General features: G+C 39.9%; 2 protein-coding genes across 3 annotated transcripts in view; one reads left to right on the top strand and one right to left on the bottom strand.

Moving 5' to 3' along the window:
* The window catches only part of RHOBTB3 (Rho related BTB domain containing 3), a 73,680-nt gene extending 70,867 nt beyond the window's left edge, over nt 1-2,813 (bottom strand). For both annotated transcript variants that reach the window (XM_074952869.1, XM_074952870.1), the window contains exons 1-2: nt 2,676-2,813; nt 1,845-1,997 (exon numbers count right to left, since the gene is read on the bottom strand). In XM_074952869.1, the coding sequence (XP_074808970.1) occupies nt 1,845-1,873 (29 nt within the window). In that variant the 5' untranslated portion in view covers nt 1,874-1,997; nt 2,676-2,813. The remainder of the gene's footprint in view (nt 1-1,844; nt 1,998-2,675) is intronic.
* Nucleotides 2,814-3,017: 204 nt separating this feature from the next.
* On the top strand, nt 3,018-14,676 carry LOC141987497 (carnitine O-palmitoyltransferase 2, mitochondrial-like). Its single transcript, XM_074952873.1, has 5 exons — nt 3,018-3,202; nt 7,319-7,399; nt 9,038-9,144; nt 10,851-12,152; nt 14,348-14,676. The coding sequence occupies exons 1-5, from the start codon at nt 3,018-3,020 to the stop codon at nt 14,674-14,676; spliced, it is 2,004 nt and encodes a 667-aa protein (XP_074808974.1).
* Nucleotides 14,677-15,260: the final 584 nt, after the last annotated feature.

The following is a 15,260-nucleotide window of genomic DNA, read 5'->3' as shown; positions in this document are numbered from 1 at the left end:
TCCTTTGTAAAGATTCTGTATTATGATTAAATATGTATTTATCATTATCAGATCCAGTTAAATGTTAGAAATGTCATATGCCATGTAAAGTTACCAGGAGGACACAAATTTCAAACCAGGAATCTTGAATACTGAGGCACTATGCACAGGATAAATCCATTTTACACAACTACATGCTCTGCTATGGTAAATTAGCAGCTATCATAGCAAATGAGGTACACTACATTAATATCCTAAACTAGAGATGCAAAATCTTACTAGCTCTAGTACATACCCCTCAAAGTGCAGGATTGTTCTCACTGTTTAGAGAATAATCCGGTTTTCTGTACAATACCATTGTTCTCCAAGTTCTCATGGAAGGGATGCAATATATTACACATTAAATGAATCTTCTGAAAGTATATTGATAAATGCAATCAGCATACAGAAGGTTTGGATTATTTTTACAGTGTTTTAAGGAAAAATGCATAAATCAAAACTAATATTTATTGCATCCTTTTTAAAGGAAGCCTCCAACCACATTTTCATACTAGCAATCTGAAAGTTCAAAAAGCATTTAAGTCCATGTACTATGAATGTATTTGAAAATAATGTTTATAATCACAGGTGGTGTTTCTAACCCTATTGGGGACAATATCATCATACTAAAAAGTAATGAAATGTTACCTCGATGTGTGATTTAAATCTGTTTCATATTGGTTATGCCACAGCATTCAGAGACCCTTTGCACTAGACATTGTTCTATTTTAATGCCGGTTTGACAATAAGAAGAAAAATTTTATGTTTAGTTTTGAAAAAGTTATTTAAGTAGGATGGAAACTGTCTACCTTGTTAAATCCAAAACCCAATTTCTTCAGCGGTACTGAGATTGTGTATTATATAAAACTCAAACTGAGAAAATACCTGCTTCATACTAATCAATGCCTTACACTGTAGGCAGTAGCCCACGAAAGCTTACGCTCAAATAAATGTGTTAGTCTCTAAGGTGCCACAAGTACTCCTGTTCTTTTTGCAGATAGACGAACACGGCTGCTACTCTGAAACCTTACACTGAAAAACACACTTGGCATCTCTGCCACACAGTCATGTCAAGCTATTCAGTATGGCAACAGTAGCAAACAATAAATCAGAGTATTTAGCTGAAAAAAGAATTATAAAGGGGATCACTCTGTTTGGTATTTTGCAGCTATAGGAATTGAGTATGCCACGAACAATGAACATTGCAACCACCAGACACTTGTTACAGCTGCCAGATGAAAGAAATTGTAAAACACTGCGCCAGTCTTTGACAGAAGTCAGAAAACAATGACCTATCTGATATCAGTGACATTTAAACAACAGATCATCAAATTGTCTCAAATTATTTCTGCTGATGTATCCACTGGAAATCTGTCAGACAAAAAGATGAACAGGGACAGATGTTCTTGGTTGCTGATGAGGAGAAAATACTGGGTTTTGATGATGAAAAGGAAAGTACAGCTGAGTCATGGATGAAGACTTCATTTTCCTAGAGGTGCTGGTGTTACCTGTGTCTTTCAGATATGACTTTTAGCCTTCTTTACTGCAGAGAAGACGGAGCTTGGTGCACTCGGTTAGTGTGTGATTCGACAGGAATTCAGAAGAGCTGATAGTTCTCCTGGTTATCTGATCCGGCATTCTTTATGCACACAGAGCTTCCACTGATGTCAATGGGAGCTTTGGGTGCGCAAGGAATGCTGACAGGTAAAGATTCTCCAAAACATTTAAAAGAGAGAAGCAGTAAGAAAGCATTTCAGATTACACATTTATTAAATTATTATTAAACATGGCTCTCTTTTTCTTAATGAAACAAAATAAAAGCTTACATCAGGCTTGGTTTTAGGGAGCCTGCCATCAGGAATGTTCTTCAGCTATAGGATGTGTCATAAACCAAGCGGCAGCCTTTCCTCGCTTCAGACAAGGATTGACATAAATGTCCCCAACTGCATGTCAATATTTTGAACACTAGAGCTGGAGAACTGAAATAGCATCATGAGTTAAAGCTCTGTAAACCAGGAGAAACTCCATGCACATCAATGGAATCACACCACTGAAAAGCCCAGCAGAGCGGAGTCGGGTCTGGTGCACCTCCCACCTTTGTTAAACACATACACAAAAAACCCGAGACTGTTTTAGTACGCTGGGCAAAACAGCCCTACCTCAACCCCCCCCCCCCCAAAAAAAAAAAACCAAACCCCACACCAGAGCAACAGCAATGCCAGAGACAGAAACTCTTCACAAGGCTGGCCCAGATTATAGGGGCCAGGGGCGCTGTCAGCTCAGGAGAAGGGTGAGGTCCTGAGCCAGCAGCCTGGGCATGGTTAAAGCAGGAGGTGGGCTCCTAGGCTACAGCCCTTCCCCACACAGCGCCTCTAGGGCCCTAGCCATCCAGCGCACCCGACAGGCCAGCCTGAAGCCTCTGCCCGAAGCCTCAGGGGCAAGCGGCGCGGCGAGGCTGCCACAGGGGCTTCGGCAAAGCCTGGGCCAAGGCGACGCGGCCCGCGTCAAACCGGAGCTGCCAGGCAGCCGAACTTTCCCCGCCTGCGCCTTAAATCCTTCAGTCCCCGTCCCCTTCTGCGAGAGGCGCCCGAGCACCGGCGACTCAGCGAGCTGAGCCCAAGCACTTCGCCCCGGCTCTCCCGCGTCCCCTATTTTACCTGCGTGCTCCCAACACGCTGCTGCGTGGCAGGGTCCTCGGGGCAGCGAAAAGCCGCTCGGCCGCAGAACCCGAAACCGCCGCGCGCTCCGGGCAAGGAATCGCGGTCCGTTCTAGAGCATTCTCTGCCCCTCGTCGCGCTCTTTCCCTCTCTTTGTTCTGGCAGTTCAGGTTACTGGGCGCCTGCGCGCAGGCGCACAGGTGGCCTACTTCGCGCAGCCGCACCGCTTATTCCTTCAACCGCCGCTCTCCCTCGCGCTGCCGTCGCGGAGGTGTTGATGTTAACGGCTGCTCGGTTCCTGCCGCTGGGGTGTTGAGCCGGGCCCCGGGTTTGTAGCGAAACATGCTCCGTGCCCGGCCCGCGTGCGGCGGCGGCGTCCTGCTGAGGCGGCCGGGGCCTGTTGGGCGCCGCGGGTACTGGCGGACCGTGGGGCTGACCGAGAGCATCATCTCGGAGCTGGACACGGACCATCACTTCGTGCACAGGAGCACGATCCCCACCATGCACTTCCAGGACAGCCTGCCCAGGTGCTGCCCCGGGGCACGGCGGGGAGCCCGGACCCTGGACGCCCGAAATGGGGGAAGAGGCAGCAGCGAACTCTCGGGCAGACTCTGGACCGCCCCCCCCGCTCTGATGCTGCCCCTGAGGCTCCCCGCACTTCTTCACCCGCCCCCCCACCCCACTCTACAGCAGAGTTCTCAGCCAGGGGTCCAGGGCCCCCTAGGGGGCCGTGAGCAGGGGAGATCCACCAAGCAGGGCTAGCATTACACTGTCTGGGGCCCAGGGATCTGAGTCCTGCAGTCTGGTGCTGAAGCCATAGCCTGAACACTGTAACGTCAAGGGGACCCTGTGGCACGGGGCCGCAGGCAATTGCCCTGGCTGCTACCCCATCACACTCGGGCTGGCTTTTATATGCAGAAAATCCATTATTGTGGCACAGGTGGGCTGTGAAGTTTTTATAGCATGTTGGTGGCGCTTCAGAAAGAAAAAGGTAGGGAACCCCTGCTCTAGAGAGCCAGTGCATGGGCTGGAGCTGGCGTCAGCACAGGCCATCCTAAGGTCCACTTGCAAACACTTGGCAAGAGCACCTATGCTCTGAGACTGCCCTGGAGTGCAAGCTTGTACTTGCCCTGGAGCTGCAGAAGTGTTCACGTTGCACCCTAGACATGGAGCCCTTCCCTACTCACTGCCTCCCTGGTCATTCAGAATTTGCTTCTTCCCTGGAAGGGCTGTTGTTTGCCTACTTTACTGTCAGCCTTTGTTTAGAGCAACTCCCCACTGAATAATGACAGGTTTCAGAGTAGCAGCCGTGTTACTCTGTATTCGCAAAAAGAAAAGGAGTACTTGTGGCACCTTAGAGACTAACCAATTTATTTGAACATAAGCTTTCGTGAGCTACAGCTCACTTCATCGGATGCATTCAGTGGAAAATACAGTGAGGAGATTTATATACACACAGAACATGAAAAAATGGGTGTTATCACACACGCTGTAAGGAGAGTGATCACTTAAGATGAGCTATTACCAGCGGGGGGGGAGAAACCTACAGGCCAGTCCTTGCCTACAGACAGCCCCCCAACCTGAAGCAAACACTCACCAGCAACCACACACCACACAACAGAGCCACTAACCCAGGAACCTATCCTTGCAACAAAGCCTGTTGCCAACTGTGTCCTCACTGTATTTTCCACTGAATGCATCTGATTAAGTGAGCTGTAGCTCACGAAAGCTTATGCTCAAGTAAATTGGTTAGTCTCTAAGGTGCCACTAGTACTCCTTTTTTTTTTCCCCACTGAATGCATTTGCTCCCTACAAAGGTGATGAGAGTCCCAGAGCAGAGACAGAAAACTGAGTGGGATGGCTGTGTAAAAGGAGATTACGTCTCCCTCCGTCCCACAACCTGTCTCAGAAGAGTTGAGTAAGAGCAGAGCTAAAGGCCTTAGCACATGCATATCTTCCCCATTGGAAAACATAGAAACTTCCATGCTGGATCAGACCAATGGATTGGCTATCTAGTCTAATATTCTGTTTGACTGTGGCTAGTACAAAATATTTCAAAAAATGACTTCCCTCCATAGATAGTTAAGAAATAATCTTCCCATTAGGAATAGCCCCCTTCCCAGTTCGATTTAGTGGTTGTCAATGCCTTGGTGCTTGAGAGTTTACATCCATTATTTTTAAAAAACAAAACACCTATTTATTTGTTTTACTCATCCATATAAATGCAGTAGTTTTTCAGTCTTTACTGAGGTGTTGGCCTCTATGGGTATGTCTACACTACAGTTAAAAAACCCACAGCTGACATGTGTCAGCTGACCCGGGCTAAGGGGCTGTTTAATTGCGGTGTAGACGCTCATACTGGAGCCCACGCCCAAGCATCTATACTGCAATTAAACAGCCCCTTAGCCCAAGCCCCACAAGCCTGAGTCGGCTGACATGGGCCAGTCATGGATGTTTAATTGCAGTATAGATATACCCTGGGATATATTGTGTAAAATAGTATTTCCTTTTCACTGACCTGATTCTCTTTCAACTGAAAAATATAACCTTTTCTTAAAAAAAGAATTTGCTGACTAGTGTGGAATGTAACCAAAATTACCAAGAGACTAACATTATGGGACCAGTACTTACTTGTTCCCCTTTATCCCCGCCCCCCCCCAATAATGCCGTAGTCAGGTCAGAATGTGTAGGTCTCCTTGTTCTGTGATGCTACACAGGGGGCAGAGTTTTATTAGGCATTGCTGAAAGCTTAGATGCCTACTGTGCATGTTTAAGAGTGATTTTTTTCAATTTTTAAATGTTATCAAAGTTGGCGAAGGAACAGTTCCTTAAGTAGGACAAGCCCCGTGCCCGCTTTGTAGGTAGTTGTGTTCACCATGTTTTAATGATTAGTAACCAAAAAGAGTAAATAAACCAGGAACACTACTACAACCATACTGGCCACTCCTGTAGCCTGCAAGCAAGTAGGACCAGCTTAAGTTTAAGGCATATGCACGGTACACCCATGCCTAGAGATTTGGCTCTTTGATTTATGTGATGGTATCAGAATATCAGCTTTAATAAAACAAAAAATTGTTTTCAGCCCTCGTAAAGAAAATCTTGAAAACACAAACTGTGTAACTACTTGAGAGATGCCTATTTGATGCATTCTCTCTTGCTTTTAAGAGAGCCTAACTGTGAGATTGAAGAACTGCCCCATTCACCTAAATAGGGAGCTAACTGTGAAACATGCTACTTTGGGCAGGGAGGTCCTGCTAACACTATCCCAACAAAAGAATCAGTGTGTGGAGGCCTTTACTGATACCACCTCATTGTGACTCTGCTACGATGCCGTCAGAAGGGGACTTTGGACAGAGAACTGGGTATAGGCACAGTCAGAGTGCTCCAGGACAAACCCCAGCCTCCCAGAAGGGATAATGTTGTGCTCCAGGGAAGTGGGAGTCCCAGCCTGCCCAATTGGAATGGTGGGCCACCCACCAGTCCACCCACCAGTCTCATGTATAGGTGGTCCCTTCCACTCCCCCCTACCTCATTGTGGGGGGTAAAGGGGAGTGGCAAGGGCCACCTATACTATATTTTTACTTCATTTCATGACCGGTGCTTGTGAATAGGTAATTACATTTTGCAATAATGAGACCTTGAAACTTTGTACACTATTGAGCAAGTCCCCTTGTGGTTTGTGAGGAGGCCAAAGAGAGGGTTTCTGCAAATACCATATGCAATGGAGCTCTGTGGCATTTCACTCTGCAGATGTTGTATGTTAGGTCAGTGGGCCCAAAAACGTAACCAGAGAATCATAACAGGTCAAGGATGCTCCTATTGCCTGCAAGACCAGATTAAAATAATCCAGGACTCTATCCCCCTGCATGGGGCTCCCCTTGACCCAGCCCCAGCACGGTGGCAAGGTCTCATTATTACAAAATGTAATTATCTATACACAAATACCAGTCATGCAATGAAGTAAAAATATAGTATAGATATTGGAGATTGTACCCAGATAAGTAAACTATGTAGTGGTTAACAAAATGAAATTAGTATTGGTTAACAGTTCACAAAATGGGATGTTCTCTCCAGGAACAAGTATAAAGGCTTTTGGTTTAAAATGTAATTCTTGCTTTTTTATAAAAATGCATTTGTTCAGGGCTACAGTTATAATTTTATTATTGTGTGTATTATTGTAGAATCTAGGAGCCCAAGTCATGCAGTATAAACAGAAGAAAAACATACTAACTGAATAATTGGTGATTTCAGCACAAATCTCAAATACGTTTTGTAGCCACAGAATTATTTGGGATTACAGCCTCATCATTTAAAAAAATTATGTATACAATACATAAATCCATCTCTTGGATGGGGGAATCTATGCCTTAACTTATGTCTCCACTCTCCTTTCAGTTTCTGTCTCCGTTCTTTTACTTCTCTTTTCCAGATTCCCACTACTTCCCCGATTCCCCCAGGTTTGCTGTCAGTACAGCATTCACCTCCCATTCAAGAGACTTTGATTAGTCACATAACGTAATTCATGGATGCACCGCAACACATTTTTTTCATGGATTTTAATGTTCTTGTTGCTCTCCCCATATTAGTAATAAATATATTTTGAACTTATTTAATAGTTTTGTGTTAAAATTCTGCACTTCTAGATTACCTCTTCCAAAATTGGAGGATAGTATGAAGAGATATTTGGCTGCTCAGAAACCTCTACTGGATGATGATCAGTACAGGTATGAAAAATGACACGGAGTAGGAGGCATTTAAATGAAGCCTGGATTGTAAATAGGCTATTAGAATTCACACTCATTTTAAAACTTGGCATACAAATTCCAAGCACAGCATTACTGTTATTTTCACAATATTTCATTAAAATATTTTTCTTTGAAGTTTGCTTCTATATTCAAAAGTCACTTTGTTTAAAAAAAAAGTGTGGGGGGGGGGGATGGGGGGGCATTTTGTGGTTCCATATTTATTGGCTCTCAATGACTCCAGATTAGATTTGCTCACTTTTCAAATAAAAAGCTATTTTTAAATGCCAGCCCTACAGATTCTTACTAAATCTTAAAGCGAGCTGTTTTGTTTTTTTCTGGGTCATGACCATTAATAAGGTTCCATCTATGTATTTTGCCATCAGTCCTTTGAAGTGTCACAAGTGCAACTGAGGATAAAGTTTGGCTTGACAATTGGAACTTGTGTTCTTAAATGTCTGTAGGATTAGAGCCTTAGTTTGGAACCCTACATATCTTGAAGAAAGAGTTCTTAATCTATTTTTAACCTTCTACAGGAGGGTCAAGCTCAGCAAGGGTTTTCCCATGTCCCCTTGCTTTATAGAAATTATTCTACAAGTAGGTGCAAGGACCACATCTCTTGTGCTGTGACTTGTGAATCAAGTAGGTAGGGATATCTCTTTATACCTCATGAAATTTGTGCTCTTGGGATAATTAGACCCATCCTACTGTATATCCTATCTACTCTTCTGCTTTTGAACAAAGGTAGGCCCCAATCCTGCAAGTTGTGCAGTGCAGGTAGAGGTTGAAGTCAAGAACAGTTTGCAGGATTAGCGTTTTCTGATGACATTCTTGAATCAATTAATTCTACAAACAAAGCTGAGAACACAAAATATGCCAGAATCCTGAATAGAAAATTAGGTAACTCTTCCTATCACTTGATTTAGTTCAGGAAGAAGCAAGAGTTTACTTATGTTTTTAGGCAGCAACTTTTAATTTTTATATCCTAATTCAACTATAAAGTATGTTAACAGAAGCTCCTTTCCAAAATACAACTTAATCAAAAGTCAAAATACTCAGAATTTCTCCAACAAGTACTAGGTACTTTGTCAAGTCATAGTGGACAGAGGAACAGTTCTCATTTTTCTTTGTGAAAAGAAACACACACATGCAGCTCGATGACTTGAGTAGAGTTCTGTGGGAACACAGTGGTCTGCTTATATGGAATTAGTTGCAGAATTGGGAGTATAGTTACTTAATTGAATCAACCAATTGAAGATGTGGTTCATGGACCGGTGGAATTAGGTGCCCTAATCTGTACTTTAAAAAGGGACAGTGTTAGTCCCCAGTGTAATTTCTGTGTTGGCATTGAAATAGAGCAATAATTACTTGTATTGTGGCAGCACCTCAGGGCCCCAAACAAGAATCTGGGCCACATTGCTAGGTACAGTACAAACCCATACAAAAAGACAGTTCCTGTCCTAAAGCCTTTACAGTCTCATTACATAATGAGCTACACAATAAAGTTTGACTAAATTTTTTTATTATACAAAAAGGAACAGTATTTTTATGAAATACTATAATTAAAAGTTACTCTTAAAGAACCTATATTATAATAATAAACTGTTTTCAATACTATAGAAATACTGAAAGAATTGCTAGGGAGTTTGGAAAAGGAGTGGGCAGGAAGTTACACCGAGATCTTGTTGAATTCGATAAAAAGAATAAGCATACAAGTTATATATCAGGTTTGTTTTCTATTTTATTATTATTTTTAAAGTTCTGACATTCAGTTGTCTATTGGAATCATTAACCTCTTTTGAAACTTACTATTAAAGTACTTGGGTTACTTTTTCTGATGGATCTGCATGGCAATTGCTGTGCATTTCCATTGAAATCAACTAACATCAAGTGTGAGTCTTACAGACTATTCCTTCTGATTTGGTTTTGATTTGGCTTTAGAAGCAAAACCTCAACTTGTCTTGTTAATTTAAAACATTTTAGTTTGAATTTGGTATTTCCTAGCTCTTGCCTTCATCTCCTGATAGTAGGCATTTGCTCTCCCAGGTCCTGGGAAAAGGAACAACAATAAGTCCTCCCAGAATCACTCTCTCAGTCCTTTTAATCAGACAACTGGTTTCTAACCCTTTTCCCTAAATTAGTTACTCACACGGAACGCAAAGGGAGACCTAGATAAGGCTCCAAGTCATTACGATGCTCTGACATATGAACATTTAGGAGTAAAATATTGAATATTACATAGAGGTAAACTGTAAAGCATAAATATACTATTTTGTTTTTATTCTTTACTGTCTCTTTATAATGTGTAAAGACTGCTTCAGACTTTTTCCCAAATAATAGGTTTGTTTGGGGTATTTTTGCTTGTTGTTTACTTTTGAAATGTCAGGGATATTATGTCTTCACTCCCTTCTCTTTGTCAGAGAGTCCTAAACTTTATCATCCATCTTGACTTCTCAAACGGTGGTAGGGAGAAATGCAATTTGGGTTAAAGTCTTGTGTGACATCACTATTCGGGTCCTCTGAAGTTGTAGCCAGGAACTTCCAACAAAGAGTGGGAAGTAAGGATATGAAATTTTAAATATAAAAAGGAAGCAGAATGAAATGGTTATTTTGAGGAGTGGACAGGGAGGGAATTGAAACAATTTTCATGCATTATAAAGAAGCAGTGAAAAGCAAAACCAAATGTTTATATTTCTTTTTTTTTTACAATGTTTTGTGCTTATATAGTTGCTTTCACATAAGGCTCTACAAGTATTTTATAAATATTAATACATTACGCTTCAAAACACTCTTATGAAATAGATAACTGTTATGTTCATTTTACTGATAGGTAAACCAGAAGCACTAACAAATTTACTAACATGCCCTATGTCAAAAAAACAAATCAGTGGTATTGCTGGGAAGGGAACAGAATATTTGGGTCCTTACTCCTAGTCTACATTCAAAACTGCTATTCAGTATAGTTTGTGTGGGAAATGAGATGTACAGCTTGTGTTTACCTATCATAGATATTTCTTGGACACCAGTTACTTTGGTATTGAAGAACCAACTGATTGGGAGTTTTATGCCTCAGGCCAAATTAATTCTGGGTTTAATGCTGTTTACTTCAGTGGAGCTATCCAGTGGATGAATTTACCCCTTAATCCCTATGCACTGCAATGAAAGCGTGTCCTTTTCAGATCTGAAGTGGAAATTGAAAATAGAAAAGATAAATTGGTTATCTTTTCAAAAACTCAGTACGTATCTATAGTTTGAGTGCTTTATACTCTTTTTAGATTACGTTCATAAATGTCTGTGTACTCATTTGAAACAAATAATTTAGTAAAATAATGAGATGCTGTATACAAATTATGTGTCTATAAAAATACGTTTGTACATCAAAATAATAAAATTGATTTTATTAACTTAATTTTCGATTTTATTTTTTTTGTAGATCCCTGGTTTGATATGTATCTCTGTGCCAGAGACCCTGTTGTTTTAAACTTCAACCCTTTTATTTCTTTAAATCCTGATCCAAAAGAAGCATACAACAGTCAGGTACTGAGGGCAACAAATCTGGTAGTATCATCAATAAAATTTCTTAACTCTCTAAAGAATGAGTTTTTACGGCCAGATATCTATTATGTCAATCCAAAATGGAGCCAAAGTAGGCTCTTCAAAAACTTTATCCGCCTTCTTCCAACCTCTGTGTCTTGGTATGGAGCTTATATGGTAAACGCCTATCCCTTAGATATGTCACAATATAAGCGTCTCTTCAACAGTTCCAGAATTCCTAAATTAAACAAAGATGAACTGTTTACTGATGAATGGGGAAGACATTTGTTGGTGATGAGAAATGGACATTTTTATGTTTTTGATGTTTTGGATCCTATTGGTAATATTCTGCATCCGTCTGAAATCCAGGCTCAGTTAATTTATATTTTACAAGATGCAGATCGCTTGCCTGAGTTTCCCCTTTGTTACCTCACCACTGAAGACAGGAATACTTGGGCAGCAGTAAGACAACAGCTTCTCGAAGCCGGCAATGAAGACAACTTACAAAAAATTGATAGTGCAGTCTTTTGCCTATGCTTAGACAATATTTCCCCAAAGAATGATACTGAGCTGTCACATTGTATGCTTCATGGACATGGTTTTAATCGTTGGTTTGACAAATCCTTTAGTCTGATTATCACTAGTGATGGCACTGCAGGGGTAAATTTTGAGCATTCTTGGGGAGATGGAGTTGCAGTCCTTCGTTTTGTTAATGAAGTATATAGAAATAGTACTAGACATCCAGCTATTGTACCACATTCTAGTCCTCCTGCATTAAGTGCTACCAGGTGTGAGAGACTGGAGTTTAAATTGAATGATTCAATCCAATCTGCTATAAATGCTGCACGTATGAAATTTAAAGAAACAAATGAGAAACTATCTGTGAGAATGTTTGAATTCAGAAAGTTTGGAAAAGAATTTTTAGTGAAACAAAAGCTGAGTCCAGATGCTGTTTTTCAACTTGCATGTCAGATTACTGCTTATCGACAGTTTGGAAAAATTATTTCTTCTTACGAAGCATGTAGCACTGCTGCTTTTAAACATGGGCGCACGGAAACTATTCGACCCACATCTATACTAACAAAACAATGTTCACATGCATTTGTTGAAGAACGAAGCAAACACAGTGTAGCAGAACTGAGAAATATGATTGATGAATGTTCAAAATATCACAGACGGTTGCAACTGGAAGCTGCATTAGGTTAGTTCCATGTCATTGTGATCTTTCAAATGTTAGTAATATTTTTTCTAGGTGTTGTGACACCTGAAGTCCTCTTTAGAGAGGTATGTTAAGATCCCAAATCCTGTTGTTATATACTCATTTTAAACCTGCAAAGGGTTTTTTTAAAATTGACCTTCTGCCCTTTTTACTTCCTTATGATTTATAAAGGTTGTCTGAAACCATGGCATTGTTTATACATGGGTTTTGCTTGTTTTTTTAGCTTAGAAATATCAGTGTCAACTCTGATTTGTTGGAGGGTCCTGGATGACATATATTTTTAGATCTTGCATCTTAATTGTTGTTGGGTTGTTGAATCATTAACAAAAGCACTTTCTTTTGTCAAAACTACTTATTAGGCATTGAATTTAAATAAGTGTTAACAAAACCAAAAAGTTTTAAAGATTGACTAAATGTCTTTTCAGTTACCCATAGTTCAGTCCCTTTTCTCTTATGACAATTTAGTTGCCATCAAATATTCCAGGGTAGATAATACCTAATACCTGAATTTGTAAAGTAAAAAAACAAACAAACCAGTCTGACACCCCAAACGCACACACAACCCCTGCTCATGCTTTTTTTGGATCTCACCCCCCGCACTCCTCCCGGCATCTTTTCAGGCCTTCTGTATACTTCATAATGAAGTCAAGAACTGGTACCACCCCAATTTTTTCCCCATAGCTGCCTTGCAGATCACCTTTAAGAATTCCTGTCTTGTGTTCCATCCAGGCAAAGATCAGAATTAAAGTCAGTTCTATTCTGCTCACATATAACACAATGAAGTGCAGTAACACGGGAAAGGCAAAAATAAGAGAAGGGGAGGGCTAGGGGAAGTACATAATAGAAGGGAAGGAGGAACAAAGCTGGAAAAAGGAATGGTCAACATAAAAAAGATAAGGGGAAACAAAATGTTGGGTGTAATAAAAGCTGAGGTGCATTGAGCTGATTCATCTCTATTTGGATATGAAAAGTATATTAAGTAAATCATTACATGTTCATTCTTTTTTAAGTTGCAAGCTCATTGGGACATCAACTTTTCACATGTATGTGTTTGTAAAGCATCATAGCTCTGTATAATGAGTAATACAGCTGGATGTATGTTGCCCATCATTTTGTTCGCTTTAAGTATGAAGTAAATACAGCCTTTGAGCATGTAAGATGTTCCAGTAACCAAGAGAAGGCAATATGGGAAACTTCTGAATATTTACTTAGGTTTCAAGTAAAAGAATAGAATTACGTGTTTTATATCTAATGCCTTTCACACTCCAGTGTATCTTAAATCTTTAAATAGTAATTAATTGAATACTAGTGGTGATGTGACAAAATAGGCAACTGGAAGAGCGCTTAATCCTTAGAATTCTTTATTTTGATTTTAGGATTTTAAGTGGAATAAGTTTACCTGATGTCCTTTCCTTGATCACTCTCAGTAGGAGCCTCACCTCTCTATTCTGTTCTTCCTCCCCTTTTCTTAGGACTTGTCTGTGCTGGGAAATTGACTGGAATAGCTGTTGCATAATAAAATTATTTAAAATTATTTTATTCCAGAATAATTACCTTAGTGTGCTTCCAAAATTGAGTAATTGATCCAGTACAACGTAACTTTTTTTCTGAAATAGTGTGCACACAGGGAGCTATTCCGGTATACCCTTATTCTCCCTGTACCCTCTCCTGACTCCCACTGTGAGTGCCAGAAGAATACCAAATTAAATGCATAAAAGGCTGGCCTGGAAATTTCACAGTTTGTTTTAATCTGTTGGTTTTGGGAAAGAGTCAGATTAACGAAGCAATTTCATTTTGGGGGGTAGAAGGGAAGGTGAGGTAATAAGGGAATTGATTAATTATTAAGAGAAATTTATGCTTACATTATGAGTCCTATGAAGTGCCAACATTTTCAAAAATGGGTGGCTAAAGTTAGGCTCTTAATTTCCTACTTAGATGCCTAAATAATTGGCTTACATACAAGCAGAAAATATAAGATTGTCAATCTTTAATGTAAGATAATGCCTCTTGATTATTATAGCTACAGGATGAACAGTAAATATTTAATCGATTAAAATGTTGGAGCTTACCAACATTTATTCTTAGCTACAGGAAAGTTTTATAATGTTGCACTTTAATAAATAACCTACATATTTTCCGTATTCTTAACATACTTTGCACCTTTTTGTTTTATTTAGGTAGAGGATTTGATCGCCATTTATTTGCATTAAAACATCTTTCAGTGTCCAGAGGTGATCCTATGCCTGAACTTTTTCTTGACTCAGCCTACCAAAAACTAAACCATATTATCCTTTCAACTAGTACGTTACACAGTCCTGCAGTTCATCTTGGTGGATTTGGGCCAGTGGTGCCAGATGGTTTTGGAATTGGATATAATGTATTTGATACATGGGTAGGATGTAACACAACTGGCTATTTAAATAGAGAACTACAAGAATTTCTTAGATGCCTTGAGTATAGTTTAAATGATATTTTCGATGTTTTAGAAGGAAGACCTCTTGTGTAATCATAAGTGATCAGCAATATTAGGAATTATTTTAAAACTAATTTCTGACCCATAAAAATAATGGTGCAAAATCAACAGCAAAAATCTAATAATGAGAATAAGCTATTGGGAAATAACTACAAAAGAAAGGGAAACTCTGAAACCTTTATTAGTGCACTGACAAGATAATGTTAAAATGTTATTCTATTTCTGGCCTTTTTTTTTTTAATTACTAGTTTTCAACATCCATTAAGGCCTTCAAGAATTTTTTTTCCATATATTTTCCAAACTCTTCCTATTTTAGTGAATCCATTAATTTTATACTTGTTTATTCTTTTTTATACTCTGCTTATTATTTATTTTTAGAGGAGGGTTGTTTGGTTGAATTTTGTTTTGTTTGCTTTGTATTGTTATACTGTATTATGTCTTCATGGCTGTGCTTGTTCAAACATGATTATTAAAATAAAAGTTTAACATCTTAACTACAGGAGAAAAATTTTCATAACTGTACTGCAATTACAGTGGAAGCCAAACTTTTTCTTAGCTTTAATGTACATTAATGTGGAATTGATGTTTCTGTTATAAATCCTTATTTGCTTTGTGGT

This window comes from Natator depressus, chromosome 5, assembly GCF_965152275.1.
Source record: "Natator depressus isolate rNatDep1 chromosome 5, rNatDep2.hap1, whole genome shotgun sequence".
NCBI classification, from domain to species: Eukaryota; Metazoa; Chordata; order Testudines; family Cheloniidae; genus Natator; species Natator depressus.
Note: the sequence above shows the minus strand (reverse complement) of the source record. Positions and strands in the feature narration are given on the sequence as shown.